The sequence below is a fragment of the Achroia grisella genome, unplaced genomic scaffold, assembly GCF_030625045.1.
Source record: "Achroia grisella isolate CSIRO2021 unplaced genomic scaffold, CSIRO_AGI_Agris_v1 utg660, whole genome shotgun sequence".
NCBI classification, from domain to species: Eukaryota; Metazoa; Arthropoda; class Insecta; order Lepidoptera; family Pyralidae; genus Achroia; species Achroia grisella.
Window position 1 is genome coordinate 1682135 of NW_026712984.1, and position 16148 is coordinate 1698282.

The 16148-nt window shown below is 31.4% G+C and overlaps 2 protein-coding genes across 2 annotated transcripts; one reads left to right on the forward strand and one right to left on the reverse strand.

Moving 5' to 3' along the window:
* Positions 1 to 501: 501 nt before the first annotated feature.
* On the reverse strand, positions 502 to 6905 carry LOC131849660 (caspase-1-like). The gene is made up of 6 exons (XM_059199772.1): positions 6542 to 6905; positions 3958 to 4130; positions 3050 to 3198; positions 2667 to 2870; positions 1619 to 1770; positions 502 to 728 (listed from the first exon to the last, which is right to left on the reverse strand). The coding sequence occupies exons 1-5, from the start codon at positions 6903 to 6905 to the stop codon at positions 1683 to 1685; spliced, it is 978 nt and encodes a 325-aa protein (XP_059055755.1). The 3' UTR covers positions 502 to 728; positions 1619 to 1682.
* Positions 6906 to 7630: 725 nt separating this feature from the next.
* LOC131849661 (caspase-3-like) lies at positions 7631 to 15592 on the forward strand. Its single transcript, XM_059199773.1, has 5 exons — positions 7631 to 8060; positions 10682 to 10851; positions 12751 to 12893; positions 13685 to 13879; positions 15505 to 15592. Exons 1-5 carry the CDS (start codon positions 7631 to 7633, stop codon positions 15590 to 15592), a joined length of 1026 nt encoding a protein of 341 aa, XP_059055756.1.
* Positions 15593 to 16148: the final 556 nt, after the last annotated feature.

The window sequence follows — 16148 nt, forward strand, 5'->3', positions numbered from 1 at the left end:
CTACCCTATTCTATGTAAATAAGTCCTCTCTTCTAGGTTGTCAGTAAGAGATTGCATTTAGCGATAAGACCGCCTTTTGTTATTATTTTACTATTTACTGTATTTTCTCATTATTTTATGTGTACACAATAAAGAGTTTTATTATTATTATTATTATTATTAATCTAAATATAATTAAATCAATATTTCTTTAAAAGAGCAATACACAAGTTTCTTGCTTATTCTTCTTGTGATGAATCTGCATTCCGAATGAGCGGTTGAATAAAAAAACTTGACTATTCAAAAGTGCTTATACTAGTATTAAGTTTATTTGAATAAAGATTATTTCTATTTCTATTTATTTGTATTTTAAGCAGTGGGAAATATTAGAAAAGAGTTTATCAAACAAAGAACAGGTTTTTAGATAGCCTAAATAGTAATTTAATTAGATAAAATGATTATACAAGGTTAACAAAACAAAATATTACAATAAAATCTGTATATGATAAAATTGTAGGTGTTATTACTAACAAGTTTCTAATTAGTTTTTCAGGACTCTTATCTCCATATCACTATAATTATGTTTTAAATGATTTTCTGTAACATATATTTGTACTTTAGTAATTAATAATATTTTAATTCGGATTCTAGCTTGGTTCAAATTCTCATTTATGCTATATTTTGCTTCATGAAGAGGCTGGGTATCATTATTGCATCTCTTGCGACGACCAGATGTTCGGGACAGTCTTCTGTAATGGAAATTTGGAGTTACTTAGAGTTAATCTATATTTGTACACATATAACAAAAATCTGATCGCTGTCTGTACATGAAAAATATATGAGAAAAACTATTAAACTAATTAAGTATATGTATGTTTATATTTTATTATATATATTAATAGATATATTTATGTACAAATGTATATTTATGTTCATTACGTGCACCACCTACTATTTTCTTATCTTAATGTTACTTTCTCTACTGGTAGTCTGGAAGAGATTGCTTAGCGATAAGACCGCCTTTTGTATCAGTTTATGTATTATATTATTTTGTGTGTTTTCTTTGTCTGGTGCAATAAAGAGTTTAAATAAAAAATAAAAAATAAATAAAAACTTTATCAATGTAAAACAACCCAAAACCATGATTTATAGAATTATCTTTGTCTGACAATTTTTATGCACAAATCTAAAAAACGTCTCAACTGACTTGGGTGCAATTTTCACTCATGTATTCTCTCAAACTTTACTTTAAAACGACTATTTATTTAATTCCTCACATGCTGGAACTAAAGTGGTCTGGGATAGTGCGGTTTCAGAGGAGCCTCCTCCCGCGTACACTTGCGAAGCGAACTACTTGCCATTAGTATTTGTCATTATATAGTTTAGTAGTGTATATAGATAAGTATAATAGTTTAATGTTTTTTACGAGATCAATTGTTCAAAACATTATAATACAACGCAGCAGTGAATGTGCTTATCGGCGTATTTCGGATTGATTAGTTTTTCTGGAGAGTTAGTCAGAGACAAATTTACATACAAAGATATTATATTCATATGCCATTCATCAGTTACCACTTACAATTAGAAGGGCCACCAGATAAGTTTGCCATTCCAGTCACATAAAAATATAAATTCTTACCGAGTTTCATTGGGTCCAATAGAACCAGATAGGAGAGAGTAGTGATCTTTATTGGTAGGAAGTTCTACTCATTATTTGTACGTTTTAAAGTGGCATAACTGTCATCTCCCCTGCCATATGAGTTAGCTTCATAAGCTTTCAAGAATAATTTCCTAAAAAAATAAATATCGTGACATTGTGATCATAATTAAGTAAGACAAAATCCAATGACTTTAGAAGGAATATAATAATAATATTAATAAATACAAGATTAAAAATGTTTAATTGTTACCTAATAGCAATTTTTTTTTAAATAAGTTAAAGGAGAGTTAAAATTGAATAAAAACTAATTAAAAAAAGTAATTTACAATTGGTTGTCACCGAGTGGAATGGGATTGTCAGGGAAGTGATGTAATTCAGTTCACATTAGATCACTTCATTGCTAGCAATGGGGGTTATCAGGTTATTATCTGATAACCTATAAGAATACGCGGTTTTCCCTGGAAAGCATGATGATAAATTTCTAGTGAAACTGTCACGATGGCTGACCTGACCTCTAGTCATGTAGGATCTTTTAGTTCTTGTGAACGTTTTTTTGGTTCAGTTCAGTCCACATGTGCAATTGAGAAGAACTGGCAAGGAACTCAACTGAATTTCTTTTTTATCAATATCAATTTATTAACATATATGTCTAACATTCAATGAATATTCCTACTATGCTATTCACGCGCCATACCATTTTTTTAACGTTTTCTCTTTACTCAAAGAGATAGCTTGCAAAAGGCGATAAAATAAGACCGCCTTTTGTACATCAATATATCTTGTTAGTATAATTCTTGAGTATGATGTTTTGGCCATAAAAGAGTTTATAAATAAAATCCCATGCATGAACACGTACATGTAAATGTAGCGAATTTAATTACATTGCGTGACAGAATGGTTAAATAGTTATGATACTGCAAGAAACAATAACAAGACTGAATTCTTCGTTTTTTTTAAATGTAAATGTAAATGACAAATATTTATCTGAATAAAGGCTTTATTATATAAGATATAAGAATGTTCTTACCTTGTCAAAGTAGAGTAGGAAACTGGCATAATGCCTTTGGTGGTCAATAGCTTCATATCAGGCTTACCATTATTGGCTTGACTATTGTTTTCGAGTACCAATCCATTGAGGACTGTTATAATTGATTCCAGATCCTTGGTTGGTCCGAGTTTGTCTATGGCTTCGCAGAGAATTTTTATAAACCAGGAAATATGCATGATTTGACTAAAAGTAACAATATTTTTTTAAAGTAACTGGAAAGATAAACAATCTGACCAGATTTAGAAGTAAAATCAGTTCACGTTAAAAATATTCTGGAGTAACTTTTAAAAATAAATACAATTACAACTAATAATTGAAAATGCTACAATTTTTTTGTTTATATAGATTGATTGGCTTGTTACCTGGTAATTCCAACATAACGGCTATGTAGAACCAAAATATCGGACTCGGTGGGTAAACTGTAGGAAACATGTGTTTTCATATCACCTTCATCGACAGGAGACTCTAAATCTTGAGTTGCATCCCTGCTGATTGGTGTAGGTCGGCAAGCCTAAAATGTAATAAATGGCCGTTCAGATATTACGTCCACCCACTCTTGTCACAGCTGGCCACATTTTAGTAGTTAAAATTTCGTATTTTAATTCGTTCATTTAAATTTAAAATTTTAATACAAAATTTGATATATGACGTCTAAATATTTTCACGGCTTTACTTATGATGGTCGCGGGTTCGATACCTCCCACGGTGCAAACAGTTGTATTCTTAAATATATTATTCAAACCTTTATTTAATATGTAGCTTTATATTTTATTCATTTCCCGCCTTTGCAAGTAGATCAAATAACTGAAAACCAGTGGTTTGTTTCACTGAACAAACAATATATTGAGTTATCTTTTTGCATTACTGTGAAGTTCAAGTTTTTTTTATATACTGTATTTGCCTCTTCTATTTTATATACTCTGATTTCTTCTTCTTATAAATACCTTATAGACTAATACATATATGAATTAATATTATAATAGTAGTATTTTTTTTCCACGCCTTCATTGCTCCGCGTAAAATGTACATTGTGGCTTCCCGCAGTTTTTTTTAGAGCCCGATAGTTTCTGTACCCCGACTTTCGCTTCTTACCTATGACAGTACAGGCCGCGGCTCTCGCGCGCGGACTTTTCCTAATTATAATGAGAATTAATAACAAATTGAGTGCAAAAGTATGTGAAAGCAAGTGAAAACATCTGGACCCTGATCCGGAAACCCTATCAGGAGCATACGTTCACAACATAATATTATAATATTAAATAAAAATTACCTGAATGATCACAACTCTTGGCTTCGTGACTAGGGTAAAATTTTTTACTTTTAAATATTCAACAATAATAGGCTCGCTGTACAAGCAATCTTTGGCCATGATCATACCTTCTTTATCAAGGGTCAGTATGGCCACAACTATGCAACCGCAGTCTGTAAAGTTTTGATCTGTAACTGTGTTCGAACATTTTTAGTTAGTCAGAAATAAAAATAACTAGCTATGGCCGTAATTTCGTCTGTGAGGAATGGTGACCTTGACCAAATAAAGAATAAATAAATATTTAATAATCTTATCAAAAAATCACGAGGAAAGAAGTTTCAACGTTTGGGCTCCAAAAATAACAAATTTCCATACAAACTTTCACCCCCTATTTGTTTTAATGTCATAGATATTTAATCAACAGCCTAAAAAATAAGTTTCAAGTTGCTAGCGTTAAAAATGACGATACTTCCATACAATATTTCATTACAACCCTTTATAAAACTTGTTTTATGCTAAAAAGTACCCTGTCAGAGTCTATACCACCTGTATACCAAATCTCATTTAAATAGGTTTAGTAGTTTTAACGTAAAAGCGCGAAGACAGACGGACAGACACACAGAGTTACTTACACAATTATAATATTAGTAAGGATAAATAGTTATTTGAAACTTTGGTGTTCAATACATATAATGAATTGGGTTTTAACACGTAAACAATTTTAGGGTAATTAAAAAATATGAATGCCAACTGTTTAACTGTTTATCACTGGATTCTGCGCAGATAATTTGCTTAAATCTTCCCTGATTTAAACAAATTATCATCAACGCAGAATCCCGTGATAAATTGTTTTAAAAAAGTTCTGTAGCATCAGTCAACAAGTGGAGGGATACCGTTAATACATGTGGCGATTTTTTGTTGGATAATACATTAACGGTAGTTGACAAAACAGTTGGCACGTACCGTCATCGATATTGCTGTACTGCAGTCAGCTCGTAACCACGACTAGTACAATCTAGTCGAAACGTTGCGAGAGGTAAATACTTTAATTTACCATAAACTTATCTCTATTAAGATGCAATTTATCTATATATTAATTCCTGAAGCAAAAACTTTATACCATTTTTTAAGAAAATTGCGCGGATGTAGGAGTAAACATTCGTATTACTTATAGTTTATGTAGAAAAGGAGTTCAAAATGTGTGTAAAAAATACAATAAAAGTCTAAGAAGGTGCGTCATGCACGTTCTTAGACTTTTATTGTATTTTTAAAATATATATTTAAAATCCATTTTTCTATTGTTGCATTCTTATTGTCAATTTGAAATATATGTCTTTTACTATTAGCGAGCGTAGTTTCACTTCAAACTAAAGATAAAATATAAAATATTTATACAGATTTATATATCCTTAGAAGCCTTAGTCGTTAAAGTAAAAATTAATGAAAATAGATGTTTTAACAGACGTCTTTTATTGCAGAGCGCAGTGACAGAAGTATAATAAAATAAATATTATATAAAGAACATCATATTTTGAATATGGATAAAAGAATATAAAAACTGCCAGTGACTCTCATTGTAGGTCTAACAGTTAAAAGTGCCAATATTTTATAAATAACTAGTAATTTTGCCCACGGCTTCGTTCGCGTTAATAATTTTTTTGTTAGGAGTAGAATTTATCAAAATCCTTTCTTAGGGGATGCCTACGTATAGTAGCTTTGCGCGTGTAAAGTCTCAGCCCGATCGTTTTAAAATTCACAAAGTTTCATACAAACTTTCAACCCCTATTTTATCCCCTTGGGGGTAGAATTAATCAAAATCTTAGCGGATGCCTACGGCGTAACATCTACCTGCATGCCACATTTCAGCCCGATCCGTCCAGTGGTTTGGGCTGTGCGTTGATAGATCACTATGTCAGTCAGTCACCTTTGAGTTATATATATTTAGATGAATAAGAATAGCTTAAAGCAATAAATTCAATTTTAATAAATCAATAAGATTGCACACAATAGTATGTATTTTGCACACACGCACACGAAATAAATAAAAGAATATATATAAAAGTACTCTTTTGTTTATTCTTAAAGTCTGTCATCTCATTGCGAATAGATTAATATTGTGTATTTAATATTATTTGTTTACACTCTTACGGAATGTTAAATTACTACCACTATTTATAATTATTACAGTTTTGTTCTTTGGGATCCAAAGTTTTTGCTTCACGTATTGGTATATAGAAAACCCAGGAAAATTCACATCGCCATTTAGTTCCAAGCTAAGTAGAGCTTGTGTTACATTTATAATTAGTGAATTTGTATATATATACATAATATACCTAAGAAACACCTAGCCCAATGATCAACAAACAATCATGCTCATGAATGAATGCAAGGAATCGAACCTGCGACCATCGGAAGTAATCCGCTAAAACATTGAGGACGTCAAATGTAATATCCTGTAATTTGCTGCCTTATCACACTCACCCTTCAACCAAAACACGTCTTAAAAATCGAGCTGCTTGACGGCTTGCTTGCGAGCTGATTGCAGTACCAACACAGGCTACTTCGTATTTGTACGTCTTTCGCGGTAAAAAATAATCATACTAACATTTTTCCATTATTTTCTTTATTTCGTCCAGAGATTTATCCGGATGTACCTCCACTGTGAACCCAAGTTTTTTAAATGTTTTCGACATCAGTTTTACGTCTCCAAGCGAAGTAACCCTTGATTGACTTGTTATATTGAAGTTACTATGATGGAATATAAGCATCGCTTTCCATTTGAACTTCTCCAATTCGTACGTTGCAGCATATTTTGATAATGCATTTATATTTTGTTTATTGTTTATAGTGGTATCGCCTTCATTTCCTGCACTAACTTGCCCCTGTTCTTCTTCTTCTGTTTCGTAATTAGGACCCTGATACACTAAAGCATCACGATATATTACACTATCATTTGTGCTGTTTTCCATGTTGTCAAAAACTTTTTTTAGATTCGTCCAAAATACGTCTAGTTTCGGTAAATATCGAACATTATCTGATATTTTCATATCATTGGAGTGAACCATTTGTACTTTATCTCTTATCAGTATTCCGAATTCAGCTTTATCAATTGCATAGAAAGTAGATAAAGCAATTAAAAGCACGACGCATTTATTAGCTTAGTGATAATCAACTCAGTTTAAATTCGGTTGAAAATTTATTTCTGACTGGTAAAAACACGATGATGACAGCCCAAATTACAAAAATCTGATTTTTCTAACAATATATTCTGTAATATTCTATCCTAATTCCATCAGCTGCTTTTATGTGAAAACTTAAAAAGAAACAATTTTATTCTATGTAAAGAAATAAATATAAATTTTGAAATCACTATGTTATATCCCATAATCAACTATTACAGTGTGTATTTCCTTTATATCTTTTACTTTATATCACTGTACCTTGTGTTTTTTTAAGTAGTGTGACTTTTTAAATAAACGAAAGTTAAGTTATCGGCTCGATTAACTAAAATACACACACATTATGATTAATCAAGCCGATAACTTCTTGAATGAATTCTCTGTTACACTTATATTACGATTCCTATAATAACTTATTATCGTACCTACATTTGTTGCTCTTATCAATATATTATATAAAAATGTCAGTAGTTTATTTGATCGTCCATTGGAGTTAGACGTGTAAAACTTTGGTGATGTCAAAGTATGAAATCTTGGAAGGATCACAAATTGATGCTGAAGAGGCGAAGAAAATAATTGGGGAGGATGATGACGTTGATTTAGATTTTGTTTACCGTAAAATAATGATAGACGATGTTGGAAAGCAATTAATAGTACATGAAAAAGGGATTCATCTAGACTATATGCCATCTATTAAAAAGGAGACTAAGGAGAAGAAAAAAGAAATTAGATTACTATCTAAAAGTGCAAGAACATATGAATTGGAGCACTACGAATACAAAATACTTATTATTTTCAACCATATAAACTTTCGTAAAAGTGAAAAAAGAGTAGGCACGGAAAAAGACGTTGAAGCTTTGTCCAATACATTTAAGAAATTTGGTTTCAGTGTCCAAAAACATGATGATAAAACAGTAGAAGAAATAGAGGACATAATGAGTCGCTGTAAGTATTCACATATTATATCTATAATTTTATGTTTAATTTTTATAATTAGTTTGGCCTAATATATTAAACTTGAAAGTTTGGATGTTTGTTTTTCTTCCAAGCAAAAACGACTGAACGCATTTCATGAAAGTTTATAGCAGTATAGTTTATACATCAGTAAAACACATAGGGTATAATTTAAAAGGACATTGTGATATCGGGATAAATATAAAAGAGTTAAGTGAGTCGTGAAAGCCTTCAATCTGAGAACATCATACACTAGTGTTCGCTGCATAAACCGCTGGAGTTGTACTAAGTACATATTTGGTAAGATTATTTATCTTAAACAGTTCATATATATTATATTTGGAAATCGTTATATTCAAAAGAGTATATTATAAGTATATGAAATTATGTTACTGTAATAACAATGTTTAATTTATAATATATAATAAATTATCTTCTGTCTTCATGTTTGTTTATGTGATAAGACTTTGCCTTTTGTATATTAATTACTCAAATTTACTTTTGCTGACCCTTCTAGCCGTAAACATGAAATAACTGAATTACTTTGTTACACAAGTGCGCTTATTTTGTCTATTTTGCTTTTTGGCAGCTTGTATTCAAGTTAAATCTTAATAATGTAATGCTGAACAACATTTATTTGAAAGAGCGACACGCAAATTTCTTTACAATGGTAACCACTCATGGTAACCACTCATTCCGAACACGAATAATGATTCGTGTTCGGAATGAGTGGTGGATAAAAAAAAGACTATTAAAACCTTGTATCATACATTAAGTACATTATCATATATACTCAGAAATCTAGATACAGGCAACCATGGATAAAAAGTAAAATATTAAATATGATAGATAGGAGATATCAATTATTTAGAAAGTCAAAGAATTATCCGAAAAATATTAATAGAATATACAAAATATAGAAATAAAGTAAACAAATGTATAAATAAATGTTTTAATATGTACAGACAGAATGAATTAAAAAAATTTAAAATGTAAGAAAAGAAGAAGAAAGGTTTGGGCAAATGAGTAGAAAAAAAAGAAATATAGACAATATTATTAAGAAATATTTAGGTAAGAAAGAAATAATTCAAAACAAGTTAATTATTCCCAAAACGTAAACGTAACGTACTAATGATATAAACCATAACTGTAATGATAAATTTATAGATATAAATATATATATATAGAGGAGTGTAATATGTCTATGAGGTATATGAAAGTAACTGCATACGATATAGAAAAAATAATACATAAAATAAGCCCTAACAAAGCCTCGGGTGTAGATAAAATTAGAGTAAAAGATATAAAATATATTTAAAAACAAATTGTGGTGTAAGGTCTTTATCCCGATAGATTAAAGACATCAGTAATAAGGCCCCTGTATAAACATGGTAGTCACTACGAGTACACAAACTATAGGCCAATTGATATCCTTTCTATAATTAATAAAATAAAAGAAAAAGTAATTGTGATGCAAATTTTTTAGAGAGCCATACTGTATTATCAGATGCACAACTTGGTTTCAGGCGAGGACACAACACTGCGAGCCTTTAATGAATTCACGGACCAATGTAACCAATTGTCTTGATCAAACACAAAGTGTAGAGCCGTTTTTATTAATTAAAAAAAAGCCTTTGAGACATTATCATGAACAGTTGGTACAGGCTATGGCAGAATGAGGAATAAGAGGTCCCATAAATCAGTGGCTAAAATGTTGTCTGAACCAAAGAAAACTAAAACTGCACATATGTGGTATCACAAGTGATGAGTCTGATATATTGTATGGTGTCCCTACTGGATTAGTCAATGGACCAATATATAATAGACCACAATATGTCAGGGCGATTACATGTAAATAATGTTTGTACTAAATTAAGATCAATATTAGCGAAATTCCATCAACTAAGTTTTGCAGTTAACAGAAAAACGGTATATATATAGAATATATCATGCGCTAATAGATTCCGTATTATCTTATGATTTGGGTAGTTATGGCACATATCTTAATCATATTAAGGTTTATGAGGTTACTAGTTCATAAAGGAGGCATAATTATGTAAGCAAAATAGGTACATGGACCTATTTAGAATATACAGATTATTGGATGTAAAAGATAAATTTAAATTATTAATATTAAAGGAACATTTTAAAAGAATAAACTTAAAAATCATGTTATCATAAAATTACTATATGTAAAGTTGAAAGTAAAAATATATTGTACCTATAAGGTGTATTACGGATCGAGAACTAGAAAATATTTAGTTCTAAAATATTATAATATGTACGAGTGTATGTTACCAAAACATATAAAATTATTAGATAATGTATCCAAAAAATTATTCAAAAATAAATAATTAAACTTTTTTGTAAACAAATATTAGGGTATATTGTGTGGCATTGATACCTGGTTCTACAATAATGTGTTTATGTGAATATATGTGGGTGTATGTACATTATAAATAAGTATTAAGTTAAACGTTTTTGTTGCAGATAAACTGCTAGGCAGTATTGCGGCTTGATGTTTATATTTTATTTTGTAAAAATTTGTGTGTAAATAAGTTAAAAAAAAAATAAAAATGTACTTATCTCTATGTCAAAAAATCTAATTGCAGTTACTAAAGAGGATCATGCTGATAAGTATGGCTGTATAGTTGTGGCTGTACTTACCCATGGAGACGTAGATGGCTGTCTCGAAGCGTCAGATAGAAGCTACAATGAAAATAGGCTTATTAAATATTTGGAAACAACAGCCATTTCAAAGCCAAAGATTTTAATAATTCAGGTAATTTGAGAACTTATCTATTGTATTGTAACGACCACCAGCTAAGAGGGCGATAGAAGTAGAAAATTAATACCATTAAAACCATACTAGTTATATTTATAACTCGCTGCACCAGCGACTTCGTCCGCGGGAAAAAAACCTTTATTTTTCTAAAATAAAGAATTTATTTAAAATAAAAGCGTGGTTCATATTGGTCTTCAACTTGCTTAATGATATTAAATAAAATAAACAAACATTCGTTGGAATCCGTTGGGTTTGGTATGAGAACGAATAACATATACATGAAAATATTGTTAAATTAAGAACCACATTGACAACCAGTTGAAAGATAAATTGTGACCAACTAAGTAGTTATTTTATTTAAAACTAGCTGTTCCCGCGACTTCGTCCGCGTGGAATTTAACTTTATTTTTCTAAAATAAAAGTAGCCTAAGTTACTCCTTATTACATCAGCTACCTGCCAAAAAAAGTCCCGTCAAAATCGTACAGCCATATCAGAGATTGGCCGGAACAATCAGACAGACAAACAAAAAAGACGTATTTATATTCATCTGCATGTAGTAAAAAACGGTTATTTCAATATTACAAACAGACAGTTCAATTTTATTTATATGTAGGTATAGATATTAATATAATAATATTAGTGTTCAATGTGTTCCATTTTGTTTATTGTTGTACTGTGTTATCGATTCAATATAGGTATTTTTTTTCATATTTTTTTCTAAAACATAACTTTGTGAATAGTTGTTCCGAGCGTCACATGAGTATATGACGTGTGTAATGCTGTTCATTTATATAGACAACGCTTACCCCCTACCATCAGGTCTTGTTTGCAATTCTAATTACATAATAAAACATCTGTAATCATATCTTGAGAAACATCTATGTCTAGTAGACTATCAGAGTAAATCATAAAATAGAATACACAGAGTCAGAAAATAACTCTTAGGAATTTCTGCCAAATAGCACGATATATATTTATCATTCATTGCCTTGCCTTTATCCCATTACTAGCTTTTGCCCGCGGCTTCGCTCGCGTTAATTTATCCCCTTACGGGTGGAATTTATCAAAATACTTTCTTAGGGGATGCCTACGTCATAGTAGATTTATGCGTGTAAAGTCTCAGCCCGATCGGTTTAAAATTGACAAAGTTTCATACAAACTTTCATCCCCTATTTTATCCCCTTGGGGGTAGAATTAATCAAAATCCTTTCGTAGCGGATGTCTACGTCATAACATCTACCTGCATGCCAAATTTCAGCCCGATCCGTCCAGTAGTTTGGTCTGTGCGTTGATAGATTACTATGTCAGTCACCTTTGAGTTATATATATTTAGATTTGGGGTCGGCGTAGTATGTCATTCTCTTCCACTGCTCTCTGTCGGTCGTCATAACTGAGCATACTTCTTTTATTCATATCATCTTTCACACATTCCATCCATCTTTTCTTAGGGCGTCCCCTCCCTTTAGATCCATCCACATTCATATTTTACACTTTCCATAAGACATGATGCTCGTTCCTCCGCATAACATGCCCATACCAGCTCAATCTGATACCTCGCAACTTTTCTATAACTTACAATATATATTTATATACTTAGGTAAAAACCTAACGTAAACTTGAACAAAATTTATTTGAAATAAGCGGGGAGAGGCTGTGCATATGCACTGCCTTGCCCTCCCTGTATGTATTTATTGTATTACTGATGGTATATGCTGGAGTGAGTGTCATTTAAATAAATAGCCTTTAAAACATTATAAGCAATATATTAATCACATTTATAGTTTCCGTATAAATTGAAGCATCTATTTGTGTTGTCTCTCTATATCTGTGTATAGTGGTCTATCATCTAAATGCGAATATTGTTACACAAAAATTTGTTTAAAATATGTTTTTAGGCTTGTAGAGGCCAACATAGTAATAGAGCCGTTCAGGTACCTGTGTACAAGGATAACATAAAAACACCAGAATTCTATTTTTTGCCTAAGCAGGCAGACATCTTGGTTCTGCACAGCTGCTACCCCGGAAATCCAGCTTATAGGTATGTTTCACACCTTAATTTTAATATTAATTGACGGCCTAAGCTGTCTTAAATAATCGGTGGCATCTGGGGTTGGAAAGTGGTCTTATTGCTATATGCAATATATTACATAGATTCTAAAATAAGGCACACGACTTCAATCTTCGTCTCATGTGTAGGCAAATCGTTAGGGGCAACTGAACGACTATTTGTTGCCTAGGAAGCAATGTTGAATGTGCCCCACCAATAGTTTAGCATAGCGCTTTATTTCTGATGCTCGTGGGTAAGATTCCACGATTCATTGCATGCCAAGATTCATTGCATGATGCAAACTTATGTTTGTACCGGTTTGTGTGCTTTGTATATATTATGTACCCATAACACAAATTCTGCTTGAAAACTTGATGGCTCTGAATGGATTGTTCAGGATTATTATTATTATTTATATTTGAATTTATTGCCTGACAAATTTGGGTCGAAATGTATTGTATAGTACAGGCTTTTTACCCGCAACATCGTTATCGTTATCGCAAATTTTATTCCCAATATCACTCTCTTTGTATGGGACTGTCTGAATGATCAGGAATATCAAAGAAGAGTATAATATGGTGAAAGTAAAGAATGGACATTGATTTCTGACAATTGTTTAATTAAGATTAACGCCAGTTTCCAACACTCTTCAAGTTTATTGTTTGAGATAAATCTATTTATACGTCAATTTTTTTTCTTTACTTATTTGGTCAAGAAAAAATCAAGCAAACAGACAGACTTTTACATTTATAATATTAGTATATATGTATCTTTATTTACAGGACAGAAAACGGTTCTTGGTTCATAAAGACTCTTTGTGAGGAAATAGACAGAGCGTACAGCGAAGACTTCGAATCAATTATAACAGAGGTTAGGCGTAAAGTAGCTATAAATTTCAGTATTGTGGATTATAACCCAGAAACAGATATGCTTGAGAGCAACAAACAAATACCAGTGTCGACCTCTACGTTTACAAGGTAAATTTTTACAGTGTCCAAGAATGTTTGACTAACACAAATACTTTCGTATAATTTGCATGCCTATTATGGTATGCTGATCAATAATATTTTATTTAAGATCTTATTTACTGTAGCAACATTGCGCAAAAAAAATTATTTCAGTTTTAAAACCTTAGTGTTTTTTTAGTTTAATTCGAGCAACTTTATGCCCATATAATACATTCTTTTTAACATTTATTAATTTTCAAACGTACAAGTATTACAAAGTTGATTATACATTAGACCCCGCACTATAAAGAATTGTATTAACAGATCAGTGAGTAATTAAAATTTTTTTAGTTTGATTTCATAAAAACACAAGTTTAGACTACATAAAAATTAAATAAAATAAACAGAGAAAAAAAAATGGGGAGAAAAATAAAAAGAGAAAAAAAAGAGAAAATTTCAAGTCAAACACATAACAATTTTTTTTCATTTAGTTCTTGCGATGATATGTGCATAATCCATTAAATTACTCAAATTATACGAACAGTCCTGTAGTGTCGAATCCTATTCAATACATTCGGCCTATAAATTAGTGACATTGTGTAAAAATGAATAAATATATTATTATTATTATTATTATTCAAACAGACGATCTTCTTTATAATAATTCTTTATAATAATAGTACAGGTAACTAAAAATCTACTGGTACGTCTTCATAAAATTTACATAGAAATTATTCTTGTTAAGACCCGACTAAATGAATATATAACAATAAAACCGTTTTTCGACGGGTATATTTTACAATAATTTGTCTAACATATCAACAACAGACAAAAGTGAGACAGACAACTATAGCCTCTAAGCAGCTCGCTTTATAGAATGTTTTTCAGGCAGTTTCGGTAAGGCAGTGAAATTACAAGATAAGGAGCTTGACATCTTAGGAATGTTAACGCCCGAGTTATGTCATGAACGTGATATTATAACTTGATGCATGTGATGCGATTTATGCATCTTAGCGATGGTTATCTACATTAGTGGACCGTCAGCATGTTTGTCATTTCTAATATGAAAACAAATATTACCTTTCAGCGTTCCTTATCCTTAAAAATATTAATGCCAATTTTCATACTTTCTTTCCTTCCTTCATAGTAATTACTGTAAAAGGGGTAGAAAGTAGTTTTTTACATATATATTGTATAATGTGCGATTTGAATGATCGCACGTTCTATTTTTGCCCTTGCATCGGGCATTGTATACATACATTTGTATTCTTATTATGTTTAGTATGTTATGATTATGTTTAACGACTGTTTTTTTTAATATACGGGTATGTTAACACTAAATAATTTTTTTTTTAATTTAAATTGAATTCTTTTAATAAATATTTGTATGTTAAAAGTAGTGTAAGTAACACTGTTTTAATCATGTTTATCAATTTCATAATTCAATACAAACAATTACAAAAAACAATCATTGTAATCCAACGCGGCACATCGAGGCAGCGTACCCAAGATACTGGCAGCGTTATTCTGTCCGGTATTGAGTACAAACATAATTCTGGGAGTAATTTTGGACTAGATGACGCTGTGTGATCTATCCTCGGTTATTATGATGATATTATGATGAATCTTGTACAACTTGTTTGTTTTTATTTAAGGAAATTGTACCTAAGGAACTTTAATGACGATATACAAACTCATATCGATGGTAGCTACACGCATGCATCGTCGCTGCATCGGGTGTAAACTCCTGACATATACGATTTGCCACAAAATTATGGAGAACTATCTCAGGTAATACATTTTTTTATTTAACTGGAATAGCAAACAAGTGGTGGTAGAGTCACGACATTAGTTAGGGTGCGAAATGAATACATCCACGGTAGTTACAAAGTGCCCCCAATAAAGAACACACTTACCCAAAGCCGGATGGTCGGCCTTGTATTGTGAAGTGACGAGGAATATGTGGTCAAAAAAGCTTTGTGACTAGCCGAAAGTAAAAGAGGTGAAGGATGTCCTCCAGCTATATGGTGGACCAGTATGACTAATCTTGGAATTGGATGGAAAAATTTCCTGGTCCGACAACCCTGGACAGATTGTTCTGGCGGTGCCAAATTTGGAGATCCATATAAAGTGGGATAGAGCTAAGAAGAAGAAGAATTGAAATAGCAAACAAACGGCCCACCTGATGGTAAATGGTAACGGTATATTTGAACGGCACACGTCATCATATGACCAACTTACCTTAAGTAGACTTATACAAAGTCATCAAGCGTGGATGACTCTGATCATCTATTTCTGC